General features: G+C 63.5%; 1 protein-coding gene across 1 annotated transcript in view; it reads right to left on the minus strand.

Moving 5' to 3' along the window:
- Positions 1 to 514: 514 nt before the first annotated feature.
- LOC140405628 (calcium-binding and coiled-coil domain-containing protein 1-like) overlaps positions 515 to 15,664 on the minus strand; it is a gene marked incomplete at its 3' end in the record, with an annotated part of 162,948 nt that continues 147,798 nt past the window's right edge. Inside the window, exons 4-7 of the mRNA XM_072494167.1 lie at positions 15,288 to 15,478; positions 8,031 to 8,189; positions 4,941 to 5,089; positions 515 to 605 (exon numbers count right to left, since the gene is read on the minus strand). Of these exons, the coding sequence (XP_072350268.1) occupies positions 515 to 605; positions 4,941 to 5,089; positions 8,031 to 8,189; positions 15,288 to 15,478 (590 nt within the window). The remainder of the gene's footprint in view (positions 606 to 4,940; positions 5,090 to 8,030; positions 8,190 to 15,287; positions 15,479 to 15,664) is intronic.

A 15,664-nucleotide genomic window follows, 5' to 3' on the forward strand; every position in this document is an offset into this window, starting at 1 on the left:
GGAGGAGAGAGCGCGTGGGAGAGAAGGAGAGAGCGGGTCAGAGAAGGAGGGAGCGTGGGAGAGAGGGAGAGAGCGGGCGAGAGAAGGAGAGAGCGGGGGATAGGGGAGAGAGCGGGGAGGGAAGAAGAGAGTGAGGGAGAGAAGGGGAGAGCGGGGGAGAGAAGGAGAGAGCGGGTGAGAGAAGGAGGGAGCGTGGGAGAGAAGGAGAGAACGGGCGAGTGATGGAGAGAGCGGGGAGGGAAGGAGAGAGTGAGGGAGAGAAGGGGAGAGCGGGCAAAAAAGAGAGCGTGAGATGGAGAGAGGGGGAGAGGGAAAGAGTGGTGTAGCAAAAACATGGAGGTCGGAGGGGTCTGTGCGGAGGTGGTAGACGGTAGGAGACGAGGAGGGAGGAAGGAGGGAGCGAGGAGGTGGAGGGATGGGTTAGGTAGAGGGAGGGAGGAATAACAGAACATGGCGATGGAGGGGTTGAGTAACTCGCTTGCTCTTGAGGAAGGGCGTAGGGAGTCGAGGATACCTGGACTATCTGCCTCTTCTCCGAATCATCTTGTGCCTGACCAAGGAGCTCCTTGTGTTCCACAATGAGTTTCTTCAACTTTTCCCTCGACCTGAAGAGACAAGAACGGGCGTCAAACTTTGCAACGGAAAAATAAGAAACCCTCTCTCTCTCTGAATCGCGCGAGAGAGGACGTTACTTCGGACATCACCCTGGAGGATGCTGATCGAGGGAGCTCCGCACTGTGGGAGGGTCAGTGCTGAGGGAGCGCCGCACTGTGGGAGGGTCAGCGCTGAGGGAGCTCCGCACTGTGGGAGGGTCAGTGCTGAGGGAGCGCCGCACTGTGGGAGGGTCAGTGCTGAGGGAGCTCCGCACTGTGGGAGGGTCAGTGCTGAGGGAGCTCCGCACTGTGGGAGGGTCAGTGCTGAGGGAGCTCCGCACTGTGGGAGGGTCAGTGCTGAGGGAGCTCCGCACTGTGGGAGGGTCAGTGCTGAGGGAGCGCCGCACTGTGGGAGGGTCAGTGCTGAGGGAGCTCCGCACTGTGGGAGGGTCAGTGCTGAGGGAGCTCCGCACTGTGGGAGGGTCAGTGCTGAGGGAGCTCCGCACTGTGGGAGGGTCAGTGCTGAGGGAGCGCCGCACTGTGGGAGGGTCAGTGCTGAGGGAGCGCCGCACTGTGGGAGGGTCAGTGCTGAGGGAGCTCCGCACTGTGGGAGGGTCAGTGCTGAGGGAGCTCCGCACTGTGGGAGGGTCAGTGCTGAGGGAGCGCCGCACTGTGGGAGGGTCAGTGCTGAGGGAGCGCCGCACTGTGGGAGGGTCAGTGCTGAGGGAGCGCCGCACTGTGGGAGGGTCAGTGCTGAGGGAGCGCCGCACTGTGGGAGGGTCAGTGCTGAGGGAGCGCCGCACTGTGGGAGGGTCAGTGCTGAGGGAGCTCCGCACTGTGGGAGGGTCAGTGCTGAGGGAGCTCCGCACTGTGGGAGGGTCAGTGCTGAGGGAGCGCCGCACTGTGGGAGGGTCAGTGCTGAGGGAGCGCCGCACTGTGGGAGGGTCAGTGCTGAGGGAGCTCCGCACTGTGGGAGGGTCAGTGCTGAGGGAGCTCCGCACTGTGGGAGGGTCAGTGCTGAGGGAGCGCCGCACTGTGGGAGGGTCAGTGCTGAGGGAGCTCCGCACTGTGGGAGGGTCAGTGCTGAGGGAGCTCCGCACTGTGGGAGGGTCAGTGCTGAGGGAGCGCCGCACTGTGGGAGGGTCAGTGCTGAGGGAGCTCCGCACTGTGGGAGGGTCAGTGCTGAGGGAGCTCCGCACTGTGGGAGGGTCAGTGCTGAGGGAGCTCCGCACTGTGGGAGGGTCAGTGCTGAGGGAGCGCCGCACTGTGGGAGGGTCAGTGCTGAGGGAGCTCCGCACTGTGGGAGGGTCAGTGCTGAGGGAGCTCCGCACTGTGGGAGGGTCAGTGCTGAGGGAGCGCCGCACTGTGGGAGGGTCAGTGCTGAGGGAGCGCCGCACTGTGGGAGGGTCAGTGCTGAGGGAGCGCCGCACTGTGGGAGGGTCAGTGCTGAGGGAGCGCCGCACTGTGGGAGGGTCAGTGCTGAGGGAGCGCCGCACTGTGGGAGGGTCAGTGCTGAGGGAGCTCCGCACTGTGGGAGGGTCAGTGCTGAGGGAGCTCCGCACTGTGGGAGGGTCAGTGCTGAGGGAGCGCCGCACTGTGGGAGGGTCAGTGCTGAGGGAGCGCCGCACTGTGGGAGGGTCAGTGCTGAGGGAGCTCCGCACTGTGGGAGGGTCAGTGCTGAGGGAGCTCCGCACTGTGGGAGGGTCAGTGCTGAGGGAGCGCCGCACTGTGGGAGGGTCAGTGCTGAGGGAGCTCCGCACTGTGGGAGGGTCAGTGCTGAGGGAGCTCCGCACTGTGGGAGGGTCAGTGCTGAGGGAGCGCCGCACTGTGGGAGGGTCAGTGCTGAGGGAGCTCCGCACTGTGGGAGGGTCAGTGCTGAGGGAGCTCCGCACTGTGGGAGGGTCAGTGCTGAGGGAGCTCCGCACTGTGGGAGGGTCAGTGCTGAGGGAGCGCCGCACTGTGGGAGGGTCAGTGCTGAGGGAGCTCCGCACTGTGGGAGGGTCAGTGCTGAGGGAGCTCCGCACTGTGGGAGGGTCAGTGCTGAGGGAGCGCCGCACTGTGGGAGGGTCAGTGCTGAGGGAGCGCCGCACTGTGGGAGGGTCAGTGCTGAGGGAGCGCCGCACTGTGGGAGGGTCAGTGCTGAGGGAGCGCCGCACTGTGGGAGGGTCAGTGCTGAGGGAGCGCCGCACTGTGGGAGGGTCAGTGCTGAGGGAGCTCCGCACTGTGGGAGGGTCAGTGCTGAGGGAGCTCCGCACTGTGGGAGGGTCAGTGCTGAGGGAGCGCCGCACTGTGGGAGGGTCAGTGCTGAGGGAGCGCCGCACTGTGGGAGGGTCAGTGCTGAGGGAGCTCCGCACTGTGGGAGGGTCAGTGCTGAGGGAGCTCCGCACTGTGGGAGGGTCAGTGCTGAGGGAGCGCCGCACTGTGGGAGGGTCAGTGCTGAGGGAGCTCCGCACTGTGGGAGGGTCAGTGCTGAGGGAGCTCCGCACTGTGGGAGGGTCAGTGCTGAGGGAGCGCCGCACTGTGGGAGGGTCAGTGCTGAGGGAGCGCCGCACTGTGGGAGGGTCGGTGCTGAGGGAGCTCCGCATTGTGGGAGGGTCGGTGCTGAGGGAGCGCCGCACTGTGGGAGGGTCAGTGCTGAGGGAGCGCCGCACTGTGGGAGGGTCAGTGCTGAGGGAGCGCCGCACTGTGGGAGGGTCAGTGCTCAGGGAGCGCCGCACTGTGGGAGGGTCAGTGCTGAGGGAGCGCTGCACTGTGGGAGGGTCAGTGCTGAGGGAGCGCTGCACTGTGGGAGGGTCAGTGTTGAGGGAGCGCCGCACTGTGGGAGGGTCAGTGCTGAGGGAGCTCCGCACTGTGGGAGGGTCAGTGCTGAGGGAGCGCCGCACTGTGGGAGGGTCAGTGCTGAGGGAGCGCCGCACTGTGGGAGGGTCAGTGCTGAGGGAGCGCCGCACTGTGGGAGGGTCAGTGCTGAGGGAGCGCCGCACTGTGGGAGGGTCAGTGCTGAGGGAGCGCCGCACTGTGGGAGGGTCAGTGCTGAGGGAGCGCCGCACTGTGGGAGGGTCAGTGCTGAGGGAGCGCCGCACTGTGGGTGGGTCATTGCTGAGGGAGCGCCGCACTGTGGGAGGGTCAGTGCTGAGGGAGCTCCGCACTGTGGGAGGGTCAGTGCTGAGGGAGCGCCGCACTGTGGGAGGGTCAGTGCGGAGGGAGTGCCGCACTGTGGGAGGGTCAGTGCTGAGGGAGCTCCGCACTGTGGGAGGGTCAGTGCTGAGGGAGCTCCGCACTGTGGGAGGGTCAGTGCTGAGGGAGCTCCGCACTGTGGGAGGGTCAGTGCTGAGGGAGCGCTGCACTGTGGGAGGGTCAGTGCTGAGGGAGCTCCGCACTGTGGGAGGGTCAGTGCTGAGGGAGCGTCGCACTGTGGGAGGGTCAGTGCTGAGGGAGCGCCGCACTGTGGGAGGGTCGGTGCTGAGGGGGTGCCGCACTGTGGGAGGGTCAGTGCTGAGAGAGCGCCGCACTGTGGGAGGGTCAGTGCTGAGGGAGCTCCGCACTGAGGGAGGGTCAGTGCTGAGGGAGCTCCGCACTGTGGGAGGGTCAGTGCTGAGGGAGCTCCGCACTGTGGGAGGGTCAGTGCTGAGGGAGCTCCGCACTGAGGGAGGGTCAGTGCTGAGGGAGCGCCGCACTGTGGGAGGGTCAGTGCTGAGGGAGCTCCGCACTGTGGGAGGGTCAGTGCTGAGGGAGCTCCGCACTGTGGGAGGGTCAGTGCTGAGGGAGCGCCGCACTGTGGGAGGGTCAGTGCTGAGGGAGCTCCGCACTGTGGGAGGGTCAGTGCTGAGGGAGCTCCGCACTGTGGGAGGGTCAGTGCTGAGGGAGCTCCGCACTGTGGGAGGGTCAGTGCTGAGGGAGCGCCGCACTGTGGGAGGGTCAGTGCTGAGGGAGCTCCGCACTGTGGGAGGGTCAGTGCTGAGGGAGCGCCGCACTGTGGGAGGGTCAGTGCTGAGGGAGCTCCGCACTGTGGGAGGGTCAGTGCTGAGGGAGCTCCGCACTGTGGGAGGGTCGGTGCTGAGGGAGCGCCGCACTGTGGGAGGGTCAGTGCTGAGGGAGCTCCGCACTGTGGGAGGGTCAGTGCTGAGGGAGCTCCGCACTGTGGGAGGGTCAGTGCTGAGGGAGCTCCGCACTGTGGGAGGGTCGGTGCTGAGGGAGCGCCGCACTGTGGGAGGGTCGGTGCTGAGGGAGCGCCGCACTGTGGGAGGGTCGGTGCTGAGGGAGCTCCGCACTGTGGGAGGGTCAGTGCTGAGGGAGCTCCGCACTGTGGGAGGGTCAGTGCTGAGGGTTGCAGAGAGGGGAGGGACACACCTGTCGAGTGTTGCCTCGCGCTCCCGCAGTGTGTTGCCGATCGTTTGAGCTTCCCCCTCGAGTTCCTGGACCCTGACCGTGGTGCCTGTCAGCAGCTTCCTCAGGGATTGACACTCCTCCCTCGCTGTGTGTCCCTCGCCCTCCAGTATCTGAAATACACGTCCACCAATCATCAGGGGACCACATTCTGTCACCTCCTGCAGCCCCCTACACCCCTCCCTATCTCTGTAACCTCCTCCAGCCCCCTACACCCCTCCCTATCTCTGTAACCTCCTCCAGTCCCCCTACACCCCTCCCTATCTCTGTAACCTCCTCCAGTCCCCCTACACCCCTCCCTATCTCTGTAACCTCCTCCAGTCCCCTGCACCCCTCCCTATCTCTGTAACCTCCTCCAGTCCCCTGCACCCCTCCCTATCTCTGTAACCTCCTGCAGCCCCCTAAACCCCTCCCTATCTCTGTAACCTCCTCCAGTCCCCTACAACCCTCCCTATCTCTGTAACCTCCTCCAGCCCCCTACACCCCTCCCTATCTCGGTAACCTCCTCCAGCCCCCTACACCCCTTCCTATCTCTGTAACCTCCTCCAGCCTCTACACCCTCCCTATCTCTGTAACCTCCTCCAGCCCCCTACACCCCTCCCTATCTCTGTAACCTCCTCCAGCCCCTACAGCCCTCCCTATCTCTGTAACCTCCTCCAGTCCCCTACAACCCTCCCTATCTCTGTAACCTCCTCCAGCCCCGCTACACCCCTCCCAATCTCTGTAACCTCCTCCAGCCCCTACACCCCTCCCTATCTCTGTAACCTCCTCCAGCCCCTGCACCCCTCCCTATCTCTGTAACCTCCTCCAGCCCCCTACACCACTCCCTATCTCTGTAACCTCCTCCAGTCCCCTACACCCCTTCCTATCTCTGTAACCTCCTTCATCCCCCTACAACCCTCCCTATCTCTGTAACCTCCTCCAGCCCCCGACACCCCTCCCAATCTCTGTAACCTCCTCCAGCCCCCTACACCCCTTCCTATCTCTGTAACCTCCTTCATCCCCCTACAACCCTCCCTATCTCTGTAACCTCCTCCAGCCCCCTACACCCCTCCCTATCTCTGTAACCTCCTCCAGCCCCCTACACCCCTCCCTATCTCTGTAACCTCCTCCAGCCCCCTACACCCCTCCCTATCTCTGTAGCCTCCTCCAGCCTCCTACACCCCTCCCTATCTCTGTAACCTCCTCCAGCCCCCGACACCCCTCCCTATCTCTGTAACCTCCTCCAGCCCCCACACCCCTCCCTATCTCTGTAACCTCCTCCAGCCCCCTACACCCCTCCCTATCTCTGTAACCTCCTTCATCCCCCTACAACCCTCCCTATCTCTGTAACCTCCTCCAGCCCCTACACCCCTCCCTATCTCTGTAACCTCCTCCAGCCCCTACACCACTCCCTATCTCTGTAACCTCCTCCAGCCCCCCTACACCCCTCCCTATCTCTGTAACCTCCTCCAGTCCCCTACAACCCCCTCTATCTCTGTAACCTCCTCCAGCCCCCTACACCCCCCCCATCTCTGTAACCTCCTCCAGCCCCTACACCCCTCCCTATCTCTGTAATCTCCTCCAGCCCCTACACCCCTCCCTATCTCTGTAACCTCCTCCAGCCCCCTACACCCCTCCCTATCTCTGTAACCTCCGCCAGTCCCCTACAACCCTCCCTATCTCTGTAACCTCCTCCAGTCCCCTACAACCCCCTCTATCTCTGTAACCTCCTCCAGCCCCCCTACACCCCTCCTGATCTCTGTAACCTCCTCCAGCCCCTACAACCCTCCCTATCTCTGTAAACTCCTCCAGCCCCCTACAACCCTCCCTATCTCTGTAACCTCCTCCAGCCCCCTACACCCCTCCCTATCTCTGTAACCTCCTCCAGCCCCTACACCTCTCCCTATCTCTGTAACCTCCAACAGTCCCCTACACCCCTCCCTATCTCTGTAACCTCCTCCAGCCCCTACACCCCTCCCTATCTCTGTAACCTCCTCAAGCCCCCTACACCCCTCCCTATCTCTGTAACCTCCTCCAGCCCCTACAACCCTCCCTATCTCTGTAACCTCCTCCAGCCCTCTAAACCCCTCCCTATCTCTGTAACCTCCTCCATCCCACTACAACCCTCCCTATCTCTGTAACCTCCTCCAGCCCCTCTACAACCCTCCCTATCTCTGTAACCTCCTCCAGCCACCTACACCCTCCCTATCTCTGTAACCTCCTCCAGCCCCTACAACCCTCCCTATCTCTGTAACCTCCTCCAGCCCCCTACACCCCTCCCTATCTCTGTAACCTCCTCCAGCCCCGACACCCCTCGCTATCTCTGTAACCTCCTCCAGCCCCTACACCCCTCCCTATCTCTGTAACCTCATCCAGCCCCCTACACCCCTCTCTATCTCTGTAACCTCCTCCAGCCCCCTACAACCCTCCCTATCTCTGTAACCTCCTCCAGCCCCTACACCCCTCCCTATCTCTGTAACCATCCAGTCCCCTACACCCTCCCTATCTCCGTAACCTCCTCCAGCCCCCTACACCCCTCCCTATCTCTGTGACCTCCTCCAGCCTCTACACCCCTCCCTATCTCTGTAGCCTCCTCCAACCCCCTACACCCTCCCTATCTCTGTAACCTCCTCCAGCCCCTACACCCCTCCCTATCTCTGTAACCTTGACCAGCCCCTATGACACTCCGATGTCTCTCTCTCTCTCTTTCTCTCTCTCTGTCTCTCCCTCTCTCTGTCTCTCTGTCACTCTCACTTTCTGTCTCTCTCTCTCTCTCTCTGTCTCTGTCTCTCTCTCTCTCTCTGACTCTCTCTCGCTCTCTCTGTCACTCTCTTTCTGTCTCTCTCAGTCTCTCTCTCTGTCTCTCTCTCTCAGTCTCTCTCTCTCTCTCTCTCTGTCTCTCTCCCTCTCTCTCTCCCTCTCTCTCTGTCTCTCTCTCTCTGTCTCTGTCTCGCTCTCTCTCTCTCTGTGGCCCCAATAGCTCCTGATTTCGGCCCTGGTCAAGCCTTGCCCCGTGACGCTCTACCCTGGGGAGTTTCCTGTGCGGGGCAGGAGCTCCGGGGACCACCTCACCTTGCATCTCTCCCGCAGCTGTACACGTTCCGCTTGCCACCCCTCCTCTGCCGCCTCCAGCTCCAGTACCCGTCGCTTCAGCTGCCGGACCTCCAGGCCCGTCTCCTTCTGCAGTTTCGTGAGATCTTCCCTTGTCCGCTCCGATTCTGCGAGCTGGGTCTAAGCGAACGGGGATAGGGAGTGGGAGTGGGGTGTTCAAACAGTGAGATCTCCGTCGTCAACCAGTATCCTCAATCCCTCCCTCTCCCCGTCTCCCTCAATCCCACCCACTCCCCGTCTCCCTCAATCCCACCCTCTCCCCGTCTCCCTCAATCCCCCCCTCTCCCCGTCTCCCTCAATCCCACCCTCTCCCCGTATCCCTCAATCTCGTCCTCTTCCCGTATCCTTCAATCCCCCCCTCTCCCCGTCTCCCTCAATCCCACCCTCTCCCAGTCTCCCTCAATCCCAACCTCTCCCCGTCTCCCTCAATCCCACCCTCTCCCCGTCTCCCTCAATCCCCCCTCTCCCCGTCTCCCTCAATCCCACCCTCTCCCCGTATCCTTCAATCCCCCCCTCTCCCCGTCTCCCTCAATCCCACCCTCTCCCCGTATCCCTCAATCCCCCCCTCTCCCCGTCTCCCTCAATCCCCCCCCTCTCCCCGGCTCCTTCAATCCCCCCCTCTCCCCGTCTCCCTCAATCCCCCCCTCTCCCCGTCTCCCTCAATCCCACCCTCTCCCCGTCTCCCTCAATCCCCCCTCTCCCCGTATCCCTCAATCCCACCTCTCCCCGTCTCCCTCAATCCCCCCCTCTCCCTGTCTCCCTCAATCCCCCCTCTCCCCGTATCCCTCAATCCCACCTCACCCCGTATCCCTCAATCCCACCCTCTCCCCGTATCCCTCAATCCCCACCCTCTCCCCGTCTCCCTCAATCCCCCCCTCTCCCCGTCTCCCTCAATCCCCCCTCTCCCCGTATCCCTCAATCCCCCCTCTCCCCGTATCCCTCAATCCCCACCCTCTCCCCGTCTCCCTCAATCTCATCCTCTTCCCGTATCCCTCAATCCCCCCTCTCCCCGTCTCCCTCAATCCCCCCTCTCCCCGTCTCCCTCAATCCCACCCTCTCCCCGTCTCCCTCAATCTCATCCTCTTCCCGTATCCCTCAATCCCCCCTCTCCCCGTATCCCTCAATCCCCCCCTCTCCCCGTCTCCCTCAATCCCCCCTCTCCCCGTCTCCCTCAATCCCCCCCTCTCCCCGTCTCCCTCAATCCCCCCTCACCCCGTATCCCTCAATCCCCCCTCTCCCCGTCTCCCTCAATCCCCCCCTCTCCCCGTATCCCTCAATCCCCCCTCTCCCCGTATCCCTCAATCCCACCCTCTCCCCGTATCCCTCAATCCCCCCTCTCCCCGTATCCCTCAATCCCCCCCTCTCCCCGGCTCCTTCAATCCCCCCCTCTCCCCGTCTCCCTCAATCCCACCCTCTCCCCGTATCCCTCAATCTCGTCCTCTTCCCGTATCACTCCCCCAGTCTCCCTCAATCCCACCCTCTCCCCGTATCCCTCAATCCCACCCTCTCCCCGTCTCCCTCAATCCCACCCTCTCCCCGTATCCCTCAATCCCCCCTCTCCCCGTATCCCTCAATCCCACCCTCTCCCCGTCTCCCTCAATCCCACCCTCTCCCCGTCTCCCTCAATCCCACCCTCTCCCCCTATCCCTCAACCCCACCCTCTCCCCGTCTCCCTCAATCCCACCCTCTCCCCGTATCCCACAATCCCCACTCTCTCCCCGTATCCCTCAATCCCCACCCTCTCCCCGTCTCCCTCAATCCCCACCCTCTCCCCGTCTCCCTCAATCCCCCCTCTCCCCGTATCCCTCAATCTCGTCCTCTCCCCGTCTCCCTCAATCCCCCCCTCTCCCCGTCTCCCTCAATCCCACCCTCTCCCCGTCTCCCTCAATCCCTCCCTCTCCCCGTCTCCCTCAATCCCACCCTCTCCCCGTCTCCCTCAATCCCCACCCTCTCCCCGTCTCCCTCAATCCCTCCCTCTCCCCGTCTCCCTCAATCCCACCCTCTCCCCGTCTCCCTCAATCCCCACCCTCTCCCCGTCTCCCTCAATCCCCCCCTCTCCCCGTATCACTCAATCCCCACCCTCTCCCCGTCTCCCTCAATCTCATCCTCTTCCCGTATCACTCAATCCCCACCCTCTCCCCGTATCCCTCAATCCCCCCCCTCCCCGTATCCCTCAATCCCCACCCTCTCCCCGTATCCCTCAATCTCGTCCTCTCCCCGTCTCCCTCAATCCCCCCCTCTCCCCGTCTCCCTCAATCCCACCCTCTCCCCGTCTCCCTCAATCCCTCCCTCTCCCCGTCTCCCTCAATCCCACCCTCTCCCCGTCTCCCTCAATCCCCACCCTCTCCCCGTCTCCCTCAATCCCTCCCTCTCCCCGTCTCCCTCAATCCCACCCTCTCCCCGTCTCCCTCAATCCCCACCCTCTCCCCGTCTCCCTCAATCCCCCCCTCTCCCCGTATCACTCAATCCCCACCCTCTCCCCGTCTCCCTCAATCTCATCCTCTTCCCGTATCACTCAATCCCCACCCTCTCCCCGTCTCCCTCAATCCCCCCCCCTCCCCGTATCCCTCAATCCCCACCCTCTCCCCGTATCCCTCAATCCCCACCCTCTCCCCGGCTCCTTCAATCCCCCCCTCTCCCCGTCTCCCTCAATCCCCCCCTCTCCCCGTCTCCCTCAATCCCACCCTCTCCCTGTCTCCCTCAATCCCCCCTCTCCCCGTATCCCTCAATCCCACCTCACCCCGTATCCCTCAATCCCACCCTCTCCCCGTATCCCTCAATCCCCACCCTCTCCCCGTCTCCCTCAATCCCCCCCTCTCCCCGTCTCCCTCAATCCCCCCTCTCCCCGTATCCCTCAATCCCCCCTCTCCCCGTATCCCTCAATCCCCACCCTCTCCCCGTCTCCCTCAATCTCATCCTCTTCCCGTATCCCTCAATCCCCCCTCTCCCCGTCTCCCTCAATCCCCCCTCTCCCCGTCTCCCTCAATCCCACCCTCTCCCCGTCTCCCTCAATCTCATCCTCTTCCCGTATCCCTCAATCCCCCCTCTCCCCGTATCCCTCAATCCCCCCCTCTCCCCGTCTCCCTCAATCCCCCCTCTCCCCGTCTCCCTCAATCCCCCCCTCTCCCCGTCTCCCTCAATCCCCCCTCACCCCGTATCCCTCAATCCCCCCTCTCCCCGTCTCCCTCAATCCCCCCCTCTCCCCGTATCCCTCAATCCCCCCTCTCCCCGTATCCCTCAATCCCCCCTCTCCCCGTATCCCTCAATCCCACCCTCTCCCCGTATCCCTCAATCCCCCCTCTCCCCGTATCCCTCAATCCCCCCCTCTCCCCGGCTCCTTCAATCCCCCCCTCTCCCCGTCTCCCTCAATCCCACCCTCTCCCCGTATCCCTCAATCTCGTCCTCTTCCCGTATCACTCCCCCAGTCTCCCTCAATCCCACCCTCTCCCCGTATCCCTCAATCCCACCCTCTCCCCGTCTCCCTCAATCCCACCCTCTCCCCGTATCCCTCAATCCCCCCTCTCCCCGTATCCCTCAATCCCACCCTCTCCCCGTCTCCCTCAATCCCACCCTCTCCCCGTCTCCCTCAATCCCACCCTCTCCCCCTATCCCTCAACCCCACCCTCTCCCCGTCTCCCTCAATCCCACCCTCTCCCCGTATCCCACAATCCCCACTCTCTCCCCGTATCCCTCAATCCCCACCCTCTCCCCGTCTCCCTCAATCCCCACCCTCTCCCCGTCTCCCTCAATCCCCCCTCTCCCCGTATCCCTCAATCTCGTCCTCTCCCCGTCTCCCTCAATCCCCCCCTCTCCCCGTCTCCCTCAATCCCACCCTCTCCCCGTCTCCCTCAATCCCTCCCTCTCCCCGTCTCCCTCAATCCCACCCTCTCCCCGTCTCCCTCAATCCCCACCCTCTCCCCGTCTCCCTCAATCCCTCCCTCTCCCCGTCTCCCTCAATCCCACCCTCTCCCCGTCTCCCTCAATCCCCACCCTCTCCCCGTCTCCCTCAATCCCCCCCTCTCCCTGTATCACTCAATCCCCACCCTCTCCCCGTCTCCCTCAATCTCATCCTCTTCCCGTATCACTCAATCCCCACCCTCTCCCCGTATCCCTCAATCCCCACCCTCTCCCCGTATCCCACAATCCCCCCCTCTCCCCGACTCCCTCAATCCCCACCCTCTCCCCGTCTCCCTCAGTCCCCACCCTCTCCCCGTCTCCCTCAGTCCCTACCCTCTCCCCCATATCCCTCAGTCCCCACCCTCTCCCCGTCTCCCTCAATCCCCACCCTCTCCCCGTCTCCCTCAATCCCCACCCACTCCCCGTCTCCCTCAATCCCCACCCTCTCCCCGTCTCCCTCAATCCCCACCCACTCCCCGTCTCCCTCAATCCCCCCCTCTCCCCGTCTCCCTCAGTCCCACCCTCTCCCCATATTTCTCAATCCCACCCTCTCCCCCATATCCCTCAGTCCCCTCCCTCTCCCCCGTATCCCTCAATCCCCCCTCTCCCTGTCTCCCTCAGTCCCCACCCTCTCCCCGTCTCACTCAATCCCCACCCTCTCCCCCATATCCCTCAGTCCCCACCCTCTCCCCGTCTCCCTCAATCCCCACCCTCTCCCCGTCTCCCTCAATCCCCACCCTCTCCCCGTCTCCCCTCAATCCCACCCTCTCCCCATATTCCTCAATCCCACCCTCTCCCCCATATCCCTCAGTCCCCACCCTCTCCCCGTATCCCTCAATCCCCACCCACTCCCCGTCTCCCTCAATCCCCCCCTCTCCCCGTATCCCTCAATCCCCACCCTCTCCCCGTCTCCCTCAATCCCCACCCACTCCCCGTCTCCTCAATCCCCCCCTCTCCCGTCTCCCTCAGTCCCACCCTCTCCCCGTCTCCCTCAATCCCCCTCTCCCCGTCTCCTCAATCCCACCCTCTCCCCGTCTCCCTCAATCCCCCCCCTCCCCGTATCCCTCAATCCCCACCCTCTCCCCGTATCCCTCAATCCCCACCCTCGCCCCGTCTCCCTCAATCCCCCCCTCTCCCCGTCTCCCTCAATCCCCCCTCTCCCCGTCTCCCTCAATCCCCCCCTCTCCCCGTATCCCTCAGTCCCACACCCTCTCCCCATATTCCTCAATCCCACCCTCTCCCCATATCCCTCAGTCCCCACCCTCTCCCCGTCTCCCTCAATCCCCCCTCTCCCCGTCTCCCTCAATCTCCACCCTCTCCCCGTCTCCCTCAATCCCCACCCTCTCCCCGTATCCCACAATCCCCACCCTCTCCCCGTATCCCACAATCCCCACCCTCTCCCCGTATCCCTCAATCCCCACCCTCTCCCCGTCTCCCTCAATCCCCACCCTCTCCCCGTCTCCCTCAATCTCCACCCTCTCCCCGTCTCCCTCAATCCCACCCTCTCCCCGTATCCCTCAATCCCACCCTCTCCCCGTCTCCCTCAATCCCCACCCTCTCCCCGTCTCCCTCAATCCCCCCTCTCCCCGTATCCCTCAATCCCACCCTCTCCCCGTCTCCCTCAATCCCCACCCTCTCCCCGTCTCCCTCAATCCCCCCTCTCCCCGTCTCCCTCAATCTCCACCCTCTCCCCGTCTCCCTCAATCCCCACCCTCTCCCCGTATCCCTCAATCCCACCCTCTCCCCCATATCCCTCAGTCCCCACCCTCTCCCCGTATCCCTCAGTTCCCACCCTCTCCCCGTATCCCTCAGTCCCCACCCTCTCCCGTCTCACTCAATTTCCCACCCTCGCCCGTCTCCCTCAATCCACCCTCTCCCCGTCTCCCTCAGTCCCCACCCTCTCCCGTATCCCTCAATCCCCACCCTCTTCCCCCATATCCCTCAATCTCGTCCTCTTCCCGTATCCCTCAATCCCACCCTCCTCCCCGTATCCCTCAGTCCCCAAGTCCCCATCCTCTCCCCGTATCCCTCAATCCCCACTCTCTCCCTGTCTCCCTCAATCCCCACCCTCTCCCCGTATCCCTCAATCTCGTCCTCTTCCCGTATCACTCCCCCAGTCTCCCTCAGTCCCCACCCTCTCCCCCGTATCCCTCAGTCCCCACCCTCTCCCCGTATCCCTCAGTCCCCACCCTCTCCCCCGTATCCCTCAGTCCCCACCCTCTCCCCGTATCCCTCAATCCCCACCCTCTCCCCGTATCCCTCAATCTCGTCCTCTTCCCGTATCACTCCCCCAGTCTCCCTCAATCCCACCCTCTTCCCCCGTATGCCTCAGTCCCCACCCTCTCCCTGTATCCCTCAGTCCCCACCCTCTCCCTGTATCCCTCAGTCCCCACCCTCTCCCCGTATCTCTCAATCCCCACCCTCTCACCGTATCCCTCAATCTCGTCCTCTTCCCGTATCACTCCCCAGTCTCCCTCAATCCCACCCTCTCCCCCGTATCCCTCAGTCCCCCACCCTCTCCCCGTATCCCTCAGTCCCCACCCTCTCCCCCATATCCCTCAGTCCCCACCCTCACCCCCGTATCCCTCAGTCCCCCACCCTCTCCCCCCGTATCCCTCAGTCCCCACCCTCTCTCCGTATCCCTCAGTCCCCACCCTCTCCCCCCGTATCCCTCAGTCCCCACCCTCTCCCCCGTATCCCTCAGTCCCCACCCTCTCCACCGTATCCCTCAATCTCGTCCTCTTCCCGTATCACTCCCCCGTCTCCCTCAATCCCACCCTCTTCCCATAACCCTCAGTCCCCACCCTCTCCCCGTCTCACTCAATCCCCATCCACTCCCCGAATCCCTCAATCCCACCCTCCCCCGTCTCCCTCAGTCCCCACCCCTCTCCCCCGTATCCCTCAGTCCCCACCCTCTCCCCGTATCCCTCAGTCCCCACCCTCTCCCCTGTATCCCTCAGTCCCCACCCTCTCCCCGTATCCCTCAGTCCCCACCCTCTCCCCCGTATCCCTCAGTCCCCACCCTCTCCCCCGTATCCCTCAGTCCCCACCCTCTCCCCCGTATCCCTCAATCTCGTCCTCTTCCCGTATCACACCCCCAGTCTCCCTCAATCCCACCCTCTCCCCCGTATGCCTCAGTCCCCACCCTCTCCCGTATCCCTCAGTCCCCACCCTCTCCCCCATATCCCTCAGTCCCCACCCTCTCCCCGTATCCCTCAGTCCCCACCCTCTCCCCGTATCCCTCAGTCCCCACCCTCTCCCCCGTATCCCTCAGTCCCCACCCTCACCCCCGTATCCCACAATGCCGCCCGGTGATTTTACCTCCAGCAACGATCTCCTGGTGAGCACCACCACCATGTCCAAGTTGCTCTCCGCTTCCTCCAGGACCACCAGGTCCTCGGCCGGCTCGGGGTCACGGAAGGTGAAGGGGGGACTGCTGCCCCGAGGGGTCGCGTCGGCATTCACGTAGCAGAACTGGTAGAGAGTGGAGCCGTGAGCTGGAAGATACGATGCTGGGGAGAAGGAGACAGGATTGGATCACAGAACGAAGAACAGAGAAAGGTACAGCACAGGAACAGGCCCTTCGGCCCTCCAAGCCCGTGCTGATCATGCTGCCCGACTAAACTACAATCTTCTACACTTCCTGGGTCCATATCCCTCTATTCCCGTCCTATTCATATATTTGTCAAGATGCCCCT

This window comes from Scyliorhinus torazame, unplaced genomic scaffold (assembly GCF_047496885.1).
Source record: "Scyliorhinus torazame isolate Kashiwa2021f unplaced genomic scaffold, sScyTor2.1 scaffold_153, whole genome shotgun sequence".
Classification (NCBI taxonomy): domain Eukaryota; kingdom Metazoa; phylum Chordata; class Chondrichthyes; order Carcharhiniformes; family Scyliorhinidae; genus Scyliorhinus; species Scyliorhinus torazame.